The sequence below is a fragment of the Filicampus tigris genome, chromosome 11 (genome assembly GCF_054856515.1).
Source record: "Filicampus tigris isolate MCC_2025a chromosome 11, RoL_Ftig_1.0, whole genome shotgun sequence".
NCBI classification, from domain to species: domain Eukaryota; kingdom Metazoa; phylum Chordata; class Actinopteri; order Syngnathiformes; family Syngnathidae; genus Filicampus; species Filicampus tigris.
In genome coordinates this window covers 4,001,927-4,013,993 of record NC_141227.1, presented here as the reverse complement: position 1 = coordinate 4,013,993, position 12,067 = coordinate 4,001,927, and the positions used below count along the sequence as shown (strand labels likewise).

General features: G+C 39.7%; 1 protein-coding gene across 1 annotated transcript in view; it reads right to left on the bottom strand.

The window, feature by feature from the left end:
• Window positions 1-390: 390 nt before the first annotated feature.
• ttc27 (tetratricopeptide repeat domain 27) overlaps window positions 391-12,067 on the bottom strand; it is a 66,097-nt gene continuing 54,420 nt past the window's right edge. Inside the window, exons 14-20 of the mRNA XM_086045871.1 lie at window positions 11,837-11,935; window positions 10,333-10,385; window positions 8,825-8,990; window positions 5,860-6,057; window positions 5,642-5,753; window positions 4,870-4,970; window positions 391-2,277 (exon numbers count right to left, since the gene is read on the bottom strand). Coding sequence (XP_085901997.1) covers window positions 2,152-2,277; window positions 4,870-4,970; window positions 5,642-5,753; window positions 5,860-6,057; window positions 8,825-8,990; window positions 10,333-10,385; window positions 11,837-11,935 — 855 coding nt within the window. The 3' untranslated portion in view covers window positions 391-2,151. The remainder of the gene's footprint in view (window positions 2,278-4,869; window positions 4,971-5,641; window positions 5,754-5,859; window positions 6,058-8,824; window positions 8,991-10,332; window positions 10,386-11,836; window positions 11,936-12,067) is intronic.

Here is a 12,067-nt window from a genome sequence, read left to right as displayed (position 1 = left end):
ATCAGACACACTTTCCAATGTTGGAACAAGGCCCCTTTCTCATTCTGTGGTTATTGACAATTGCATTGTATTGTATTGTATTGCGAATTCAGGCACCCGATTGGCCGCGTAACGCCAACCCGGAAGTGAATCATATAAATGCAACACTGACGCGCAAAAATTACATTTTAAGACGGGCTCATTATTTTTGCAGCGAAACAAGACCAGATCGATAGCAAGGAACTTTTACCGCACCATTCCGTGCTCTCCCGCCCTCACCACATCTGTGATTATTAATCACATTTATGCCTATAGTTAAGTGTGGAAATGTTCAAATGGCATGATATTGGCCATTTCAAAACATCAGGCTTCACTTGAAACAATGTTTTTTACTGAAAATATGATAACATATTTAGATTGTAAAATGTCTTTATTAAAAGTCACTTGGGGTAAGGGCAAATGTACATGCTCCTGGTCATGCAGTCCTCCAATCACAACAATGAATTCCAGAAAATGGCAAACAGCAGTAAACGAGATTAAGACAATGTCAAAAACAGAATATTTCAGTTGATGGTCGATGCTTTGACATAGTTTCCTTTGAAATTGTGGTACTGCTTTCACAATAGATTTTCCCAAACAGATGAAAAATAAAAGTCAAGGCACAAGATCAATAAATGAGGGAACTCAGATACCATATCGCTGGCGTGGGGCCGAAATCTTTAAGACACAATTTCGTAAATTTCACTTTTTTTTTGTCCAAAAATCTATACCATTAGTCAGTCCAAACGTGGGTGTCATTTTTTTTCTTTTTACAAATTACTGACCAATCTAAAGGGTTGAAAATGTCTTGCTCACTTTAATGATGCAATGGTAATGATTGAACAAACATGCCATTTTTTGGGTCTCCTGAAAAGTGACTACTTTGGAGGTACAAGGTTTTGGCCCGGCGCCAGCGACAAAAATAGTATACATTCAAATGCATCCAGGGGACCTGACTACCAGTAGCCTATATACTGTAAGTACAAAGTGGCCAATTTTCAATAACATCCAAATCTTTTTGCCTTTTATATGGGCAAAGCTGTAATGAGTGCTCAGTGTCATCACGTTCAATTCAAAAGGTGTGAAGAGGTTGGTTCATTGTCTAATTTCACATCAATTCCTTCATGTAACTTCACCTAATAAATAATACATGGGTTAAATAGCATTTGTCTTTTGCGATTTACCTCAGCCAAGAGCATAACATATGAAGTGGATGTAAAAAGTCCACACACGTCTGTTTTTGGTGAATTAAAAATTAGACCATGATCACCACTTTCAGCACCCCTTAGTGTGACATATTACAACTCAAATGAAAAAAAAAAAAAAAATCTTTTGGAGACTTCCTTTTGCGCACACCTGCCACCATTTAAGCTGCCTCTGATCAATACCAAATAAAGTTCGGATGTTCTAGTAGACTTTTGCTGTCATTTTTATGGCCACATCTTACAGTACAAGCCATGGAGCACAGAGAGCTTCCACAGCATCAGGGGGATGCTATTGTTCAACAGTATCAGTCAAGAGAAGGGAACAAAAGCATTTCCAAGGCATTAAATATACCATGGAACACAATGAAGACGGTCCTCATCAAGTGGAGAAAATTTGGCATTACCAAGAGCAGGATGTCCCTCCAAAATTGAACAAAAGCGCAAAGGGCAATTCAAACTTGGGCCTTCTGAGTGTGAGGCAGACGTGCCAGCCACAACAACATCATGGTTGTCTTTACAAAATGTCACTTGTTCATTTTGTAACTTTTTACAAGGCTTTGAAATTCATAATGCACATGATATAGTCGCTGTTTACACATCATTTGTACAATATACATATCCTTGACATCAGGATGAAACCTGTCACAATCTGGTGAATATATGTTTTCATAAAATTATACAATAACCGGTAATCAATCCAAATGTGTGGGTGTTGATTTAAAAAAAATATATTGACCAGTCAAAAATGTTGAAATGGCTTGTTCTCTTTGATAATGCAATGTTAATGGTTGAACAAACATGCAGCTTTTTTTTTTTGTCTCCTGACACCTGATAATTTAGGATGTACGAGGATTGCGCCCGACGCCAGCGATGTGTAAGATAAAAAATTTTTTTTAAAAGCCGTGAAGAGACTCCTTTGTATTGGTGTTCACGATGATTGCCCACGCAGTTCTCCACACAGCTCCTGCAGTTCCGTAACAAGATGCTCTAGAAGAGCGACGTCATCTCGCAGCTCAGCACGGATCTCACCTGAAGCCACGTCCGTGTGCATTTGCTGCAAGACAAGACGAGAACATTCCAACAATTAGTGAAGGTGGGGAGACAATGAATGAAAAATCAGCCTGTGGTAGATTAACTATATCGAAGAGTTCTGCAGAATTTACAGTGAAACAATTCAACTCTGAGGGACTTAAAACTGGATTTTTTTTAAAAAATTGATTATATACAGTGCATAATTATCACTTTTTAATGCTAGTAACCCTACATTTTCTCACATGCACACTTCAAATTGCAGGCCCTGTGACCTTATTGAACATTTAAAGGCACGTTTAAAAACGCAACTTTACTGAGGTCTACTAGAATTGTCTCATTTTTAATTTCAAGTCAGGAACTCTTTGAACATATCACCATGGCAGTGGAAAAAATGATGAACTTTGCACCCTGCAGAGTGCTCGCTTTCTTATTTCTCCAAATGTTTTGAATTGGGACCCTGACAAATTTGAACCTGACAGACTGCACCTCCCCTGAAGTGCTCTGGCGCCCTCCAGGGAGGGTGCATGTCACACATTGTCAACAACTGCATAAAGTGAACCATGCAGACCCATGCAAAGAAGCTGGATGCATGCAAGTGCCAGGAAACTTTGTCTCTTTGCATTTGTATGCGACTCCAACGTGTACCACATTCCTTAACACTGTAGACATTTAAATGGTACTGATTATTACCCAAGCGTTTAGAGTGGTCTCAGACCTTAACCCATTAAGGCCTAAAGCGCCTTTCTCAACAGCTCCCCAAAACCTAAGGTCGCCTTTGGAATTACCCTTGAAAAAGTTCTCCCAGAAATTCAACACTTACAAAATGATTAATATCTCAGCCCCTGTAGCAGACAGAAACATAATTCCAAAAGAATTCAAGCGCTTAGACATGTGGCTTTCACACAGGCAGAATTTATTATTATTTACTTTTTCAATCGAAGATGTAAAAATAACGTGTCAGCGCAAGAGAAGCACTATTTCAATTTTTTTTTTTAATCGAGTGGTAATTACCATCCTCTATTCTGTTACAAAGACGTCAATATCGTAATTGTCTACAAACCATATCATATCACGTTCGACTGGTTCCACTGGTCGTGCACGTCGTCTATATATCACTGCCGTTACTTACTTTAATCAGAGCTCCCGGCGATCGACGGCGTCCGCCATTAGCCTACCTACGGCTCGAAAAAATTCCACGACATCCTCCGCGGTCTCGCGACGCCGTCACGTGTATATTCTGATGCATTAAGTTGGCTAAGAGACGGAGAATTGCATTAAAAAAGGACAGTGACGTATCCACTCTCCCGGTTTGAAAGGTAGAAAGACGCAACAGCGCTCCCGGCTCTAGTGGTAGAAACGCGGTTATGCGCTCCCGGGCTTAATGGGTTAAAGGGGACGTGAAAAATTCTGTTAGCAAACTGGCATGAATTCTGCTGTGATGTCACAATTTGTCTAATTTACATAATAATGGCGCCACACCAAGTTTATCCATCCATGAATTGGCAGCCAGGTTGCCTGAAGATCTGCTATTGTCTAGCGATGGCCGGAGTCCAATTGCTGAACTTCATGGAAGCGGCATCGTTACTTACAAAGCTAAAAGTCAGATGACACAAAGACTGTTACCAGTGTTAACTTCTGATAAAAGCACATACATAAGGAAAATAAAACGTTTTGGATAAAGTTTGAATAAAAACAATATTAAATTCCAAACCGTTTATTTTAGTTTTCTTTAGCACAGTGTATTTCAAGTATTTCGTATTTATTTTTGATAGTTTCACATTATAAATGCTACAGCGTATAGTACATAGTTTTTGGTTGCCATTAAATGCACAACATTTACAGCAACCCAAAAAAATAAGGCAATATTGCCTTGAAGCGGAAGTCAACCCAAACATATTATTTTCAAGAATATGTTCTGTGCAAGCCCACCAGTTGATACACGGCATTCTGATAAATATTGCTTTTGTGGAATAAGAGTTAATCCGCCAGTTTTTAGCCATCTCTGGGGGCGGCCATTTTGTCACTTCTGTAAACTGAAAATGACATCACAGTTGCTCAGGGCTCAGGTAACGACCAATCATGGCTCACCTGTTTTCTGAAGCTGAGCCGTGATTGGTCGTTACCTGAGCCCTGAGCATTTGTGATGTCATTTTCAGTCGACAGAAGTGACAAAATGGGAGGATTAGCTCTTATTCCACAAACGCAATATTTATCAGAAAGCTGTGTTTCAACTAATGGGCCCGCTGGGAACATATTCTTTAAATAAATATGTTTGGGTTGATTTCCAGTTTAACTTTAAGTGGCTCCCACATTTATAAAAATGTCAGGAATGCTGGTACATGAGGAAATTATTCATTTGTGGATACCTTAAAGAATTCAAGCTGTAAGCTAATGCTGGTTATATAGGAGCAGCTGCTTGCTGGTGCGATTATGCCGCGATTTACATCTGATCCGATTTGTCGACTAATCGCCACTACTGTTGATTAGTTGACGAGCAAAATACTTGTTTGTGGCAGCCCTAAATTGCGCAACATGTTTCCTTGTTGAAGTCTGATCCATGAAAGCAATGTGCACTTAACGGCTGAATGTCTTGAAGAAGATGAGTGGATTGTACCTTTGCCTTGCTGGCCAAGCCCCTCAGGCTGAGGCGTGTCGAGGAGAGCATTTGAAGAGCTTCTGCACCATTCCTTTTCTTCTTACTACAACTGATGGTTACTATAAAAACAAGAGACATGTTAACGCTGATCATTACTGATATTCATCTATGTGAAGACACTCATCATGCTGATGAATTCTCACAATGTTACCCACGATGTCTTAACAAGGTAGGAAAGAGCTAAATATCGATATGCACACTTTATTGCTGTAAATCTCGGAAAGTGTTGACATTTTCAAATCATCACTGCGACAGAATTCCTAGAAAATCACAGTGTCCCATCGCTGGTGAGTAGGGGTCCGCATCTCTCCACAAAAGATGATTCGATATGGTTAGGTGCGAACCGATTCAAAACCGGCTCGGTTTGAAAGTGGAACAACTCAGTGAGATTATGATTCGATTCGAAATAATATGGCTCAGTTCGATAGCGTATGATGCAATTTCTTTTTTGCTGTTGTTTTACTCACATTTGAATGAATTTGTCAGTACTGTAAATGTTCCAATTCCTTGTAAGATAGAACTCCAATAAAAGACGATTCCATACGTATCTCAATACATTTCAAAGTGGAACGATTGGATTCGGATCAGTTGGATGGACTCGCACCTTTTAAATGAAAACACGGTTTTCCGGTTCAAACCGTTTTTCGTTACACCCCTACTGGTGAGCGATTTTTAGAACAGGCTTACAGGCTATCGTGTTTGACAACAACAGCAGTGACTCCGCACTCACCTTCAGCCATCTCGATGGCTCTTTTGATCACTTCCTTGAAAAGATCCGGCTCCTTTTCCCAGCCACCAGCTTGAAGCTCACAGCGATGGGCCTTGCACAAGAACTGCAGTGCCTAAAACCCCAAACCATAATGACTCTTTTGAAAGAAGAAAGGAGCAGACTTTTGGCGTTGTGGTTGTGTGTGCATGTATTGTTTGAAGTAAGATGATCGCACAGACCTTTTCATTGTCTTCTGCATTGGAGCTGCGGCCACCGCCATAGAGCGCGGCATACTGCTGCCATATTTCGGCATCACTGCTGTGGCGGGCACTGACGCGGCCCAGGAGTTCCTTTAGTTTGGACTGTAAAGATGCTGTCTGCTCACCCTGGCTGTCTGTCAGCTTTTCAACGACAGCCCGAACTAGGATCTTCACAATCTGCAACAGACCAATACCATTCGTACACATTGCAGAAATATTTATTGGAAACATACACAGAATATAACCGTAACGGTAATTTGGGAATGGTTTATGCTTCTACTGTCATTGATGCTCTATTTTTGTAAACGCCGTAAAATAGTATAGTACAATGTCTTGATGGTTTTCTTCCAAATCCACACTCACAATAGCAACATTGGGTGTTTTTCTCCCCCTTCTTTTGAAGAATGTTGTGTTTCTGACAAAGTGACTGATTCAAATTAAAAGGTGAACTCCAATTGGAATTCCTCATTGCAGTTCGATACGGTAAAACACAGAGCCCACCGAATTAAGTAGTTCATGAGGCTGGGTGGTCTCTTTACGGTAAGTGTCAAGTTAATTTGCATCTGCACATTTATGGCCTCGATTTGTCTGGCGAAATAGGGATATACTTTATACTCTGTGTATCATCACTCGCTGCTTTCTGAATACATGGTAGGAGACCTGTTGCTATTTCCTTGTTGATTGCATAAACATGCAGAAGGTTGCATCTACTTATTTGGTTTCAATTTACATCATATTACATACTGTCAAAATAGAAACAATACATCAGCAAGACCCAAAATGTTCTTATACATCTTAACGGTCTAAGTTTCTATGCAACAGCGTAGGACTTATTGCATAGAAAGTGATGGAAATGGGATGAGATACATTTCTTTTGAATTGACTTCCAGTTTGACCCCCGTCCCAAGGTACTCAATGGTGCTTTTCCAAAGCGGCTTCCTTGACGCAGCCCTACAGTATGCTTCCCCAACAATCCATTCGGCAGCGGCCGTCCTTTGCCCTGTCTGTTGCCCAGCCGATCCCATCCCGTGACGCGAGTACATGGCTCAATATGGAGACACCGATCAAGCCTCAACCCAGAAGCCTTAACCCATGTTGACAGGAAAAATTTAGTCAAAGTATCATAATATGTAAGAAAAGCTTATTTCTCTACAAATGTAAACGTTGGAGCCTTAAGTGGTTTATTTGAAGCCAAGGTTTAATCTACTAGATTGGTGGGAGTAATATTCACAAGACGTGATTGACACTGGATTTACGTGTTGTAAATCACCCCGTGTTTTCTTTTTCAGATTAGAGAGATTAATAAGTGTTGCCATGTACAAAAAGCATTTCCTCTGTGCCTCCGTGTAAAATGTGGCACGAGAGTACGTAAATTGTCTTGATTATGAACAATCTTACCGACGGCCAGGAAGGCATCTTGCTTCCTCAAATGTTAATTAACGATTTACGTGAATGACTTTGGACAATGTTGTGATGGCAAGATGACTGGGTCAGAGCAGTAATTGCTTGGAGTTGAAGAAACACAGCATGTTGCAGCCACTAGAGATAGATCAACATGTTTTTTTCACCGATAGATACCGACGGCGATTATTAGTAGTTATGGAGGCCGATAACCGATATTCATTTGGCATCAAAACCTAAAAAAAAAAAAAAAAACCTCTTAAAGCTGAAATCAACCCAAACATATTTTTTTCAAGAATATGTTCCCAGCAGGCCCATTAGTTGAAATAGGGCATTCTGATTAATATTGTGTTTGTGGAATATGAGTTAAGCAGCAAAATGCACCCCTTTTTAGCCCTCTCAGTGGGTGGCCATTTTGTCACTTCTGTCGACTGAAAATGACATCACAGTTGCACATGGCTCATTTAACGACCAATCACGGCTCAGCTGCAGAAAAATGGTCAGCCATGATTGGTCGTTACCCGAGCCCTGAGCAGTTGTGATGTCATTTTTAGTCGACCGAAGTGACAAAATGGCCGCCCCCACAGATGGCTAAAAAGGGGTGGATTAACACAAATGCAATATTTATCAGAATGCTGTGCTTCAACTAGTAGTCTTGCATAGAACATATTCTTGAAAATAATATGTTTGGGTTGACTTCCCATTTAACTTTGTTTAAACATCTTCAAGCATGTTTATTGAACAATTTTCCAGATTTGTATAATGTTGATTTATTGTTATTATTATTATACATTTTTGACAATGTGACATCAACGACAGTAAAACAAAAAGTTCAGGGAGCACTCAAGGTCGTCAGCATGTTTTGAAAAGTGAAATGATAACTTAAACAATAGCGAAGTCCTCCAAAATTTCCAAATTTCCAGAAATGTTAAACCTTCACATATCTTAGTATTGATTCCAACACGGTGTTAAATTGATTTATTATCGGCCAACAGATAGTAAAAAAAGGCCCATGCCGATATTCATCAAAATGCCAAATATCGGTGCCGATTATCGGTCTATCTCTACTAGCCACATCCAAATCCAAATGACCTCAGACTGATTTGAGTTGTTGCGTAGGCAAAGATGATAATCGCCATAATAATCAGTAGGTTGATCCGTTTGACGGTTGTCTCATCGCTGTATTCGGACAAGGATTTCATTTGTATTTCAGAAAGGTGTACTATCACGTCGCACTGCTTTCAGTTTAATTCTACTGTGAAAGGTGGTTATCATTATTAACTGCCAAGAGGAGTCAGCTCATTAACCGTGCGTGACCGAGTGTGCCGTGGAGTTTTTTAATCATATTTCTATCATACAAGGTGCCACTTACCATGAATCTGGCGAAGAACAACACGCACGCATCTACATTGGACACACGCACGTGCCCACCCACCTCTTCTAGCTACGTCAGAGGCGGATACTGACCTTGAGTATCAAAGCACTCACAGACTAGCCAATTATCGTGGATTTTAGGTGTCAGCGGAAGTGTTTCTTGCTTTACCTGGATGTCCTTGTACCTGTCCCTAAGATCCATCAGACGGTGGTAGGCCTTGATGGCTTCAGCGAAGGCACCGACGTCAACACTGACGACAATGAAATTTTCCCAAATCTGCCAGTGTTCGTAGTTACACTTGAGGGCTTCCTGGAGGGTGCGAAAGGCTTTGTTTCTGGGAAAATAAGGTCAAAGGAGAAACCATTTCAATTGTGCAATAAACCGCACATACAAATGAATATTTGTCCATTTTAAAATGTTGAGGAATTGCAGGCAATACAAATCACCTAAAAAGTTTGGATAGTGTTTATTATATTACTATAAGCAGAGGTGGGCATTTTACACAATTTTATTTGTCCGTCATTTGTCATTCGTCAGCGGCCAGGGTACCCGCCCGTTTTTCGTCAGTCTGTCATTTTTCGCGACGAACAGAATTGTAATCGTCAGTCCGTCATTCTGTCATTTAAGTCCATCAGTTAGTCCGGCTGAAGTGTGTTGGTCCATCAGTCAGTAGAAGAAGAAACAGAAGAAAGAAGAAACAAACATTGAGTGCAAGAACCCATTTTGTAGATTTTTTGCACCAAAATCAACTCACTCAATATTTTAATATTATAGAAGTACTGTTTGTCCTGCATATGACTCCAAATCCGCAAAAAAATTATTTGACCTACTCACATTGTAGTATAGGGCAGTATCAGGCTATGTTCACGCTGCAGCTTAATTACAATTTTTTTTCTCATATCCATATGTGGTGATAATAATAATCCAGCCACACAGACACTTCATTTATTACGCGAGGCAATGACGTGACATCGTCTTTAGCAGACGACTCCGTGAAATGAGGACCGTCGCCTCTTTTCCCCAAAATATTTCTACCTCCTCCCGCCTCGCTACTTGGCGATATGAGATGATACAAAGATGAGCCCCAACACGCAGGATCATGTTTACTTCTGTAAACACGTGTGCCTGTGCCACGTGACGTCCGTTTTTTGTTGCACGTCACTCGGCGTCGTGCTTTGTGCGCGTGCGTGTTACATCACGGACGCGTCGTGTTCACATTAGAAATCGGGTTTAGCAAAAAATCCGAATTGAACATCACACCCTGCAACGTGAACTTGGCCTAAGACCCAGTGTAAGACAATTCTGCCATCTAGTGGTGATTACAACTTAAAACTAGATTTGACTCCTGCATATTTGCATTTTCACACCCATGTATTTGCACATTCGCAAATTTTTTTTTCTTCAATATTTTTTTCACATTTTGGATCCCCCCCATTTCTCCCTGTTTTCAAACGCATATGTATAGCAGCATTTTTTGAAGAATTTGCGGTTTGTAAAAATAAAAAATAAAAAAGATGTTTTTTTTGGGGGGCGGGGAATGATTAATCAAGGGGCCAGGCCACTCAAAGTTTGGCCGTGGACTAGCCGCCGGTTGTTCATCCATGGTCTAATGAATATCATATTGAGCCATTGTTTTATAAATAATTCAAACGGAATTAGCAGTGAATATCACTTACTTATTTCGTAGTCGAATGTATGCTGTCGAGAGGTTGTTCCATGCTTCTGCATTCTAAAACCACAATGGAATAAAGAAGAAAAGAGAACAGACATGAGAAGGCAGTATAATAGTGTCAACAGTATACCACAGATGCTGTCAAAGTGAGGCGTGTGCGCTGAATCAATGTTACGTTTATTTATTCATATTCCATTCACTCATTCTACCTCTTGAGTTGATAAAAATCATTTCGTAAGTATTCTACTGAATACAAATATTACCAGTGTTTACTCATTTTAAATTGTCCAGGCCAGGGCAGCTAGAGCTGCAAATTACAATGGGAGGAAAAAGTATGTAAATTGTGAACACTTTGGATTTTCCAAAATTTCTGCATAAATTGTTTTTTGAACAGTCCTCATCTAAATCACAAGAATAAACAAACAGAGTATGCTAAAACTATCAACATACAAACAATTATGTTTTTGTAATTTTATTGAAAATAACATGTAACCATTCACAGGACAGGGAGGAAAAAGGGAAGTCAGCCCTTGGTTATTAACCTTCCTTTGGCAGCAATAACCTTAACTCATTCAGTACCAGACTTGTCCAGACCCTCTGTGAAATGACATATGAATACGTCAGTGGGATAGAATGAGTTAAACAAACGGATGGCTGAGCGAATTTGTAAAAAAAAAAAAAGAAAAATCGGATTATTTTGATTGATATTGAAAGTGTGATTATTAACAATAAAATAAAAGATTATTCATTGATTTCAAAACTGTTTTATTCAACTACAAAAAGCTATTCAAAACTACGTCTTAGCCTCATTCCCATTGAAAACGTTATTCTTGAATACTCTATTCTTTATGTTCTATTATTTTTTTAAAGTACGACATGACGTATATATCACGTGAAATTTAATCGTTTTGCATTTTCAATCTGCTGCAGCCATTCCTTTGCTGCACTGCATCTTTGCACACCGTCGCAACCGTGAATAAGCATCTCCCTTATCTCTTTAGCTTATCTTATTTTGTTGCTCTATTTCTATTTTCACAAGTCTTTGGGACTTAGTGGGCTTTTGAGTCAAGAAGAGAGCACTAAAAGGTCATTTGTTCGCTCCAGCCCCGTAGTGTTGTTTGATAACCAATTATTGTTATTGTCACTTTCAATACTAGCTGAGCTCTTCGTAATATAGTGTTTGAATAAGAAATGAGTGAAAATCAAAGGCTCTTGACATTCAACAGGAAAAAGCAGCAATGTGTTTTGTTGGCAAGTAATAGTTTCTAACCATTGTGAATTCCTATAGTGGTACTACAATGTAGGGCTCAATAATATTTATAGTTGCTATTCAAATGGGATTACATTATTTTTCTTAAGTCTAGACTTGAGAGACAGCGTGTGTAGAGACAAGTATGAGGGACTGAAAAGAAATGTGTTGTAAAGCGATAGATTTATGGCTTTGTCATTTTTTTTTTTTTTGGACTACTGCTGTAACGTTTCATCAGTATGTTTATCTTGGTACTCACATCTGGCTCCAGTCCCACACATCTTTGGAAAGCCTTGGCCGCTCCCTCGTAGCCCTCCAAGGCCAAGTAGGCACAACCGAGGGAAAACCACACACCAAGCTACACACACACACACACACACACACACACACACACACACACACACACGGTGTCACACATTCTCTATGCATTCAGTTACATTTTTATTTTGTGCTTGGATTTATGGTTACATTCACTTGGCAGGTGAATGTT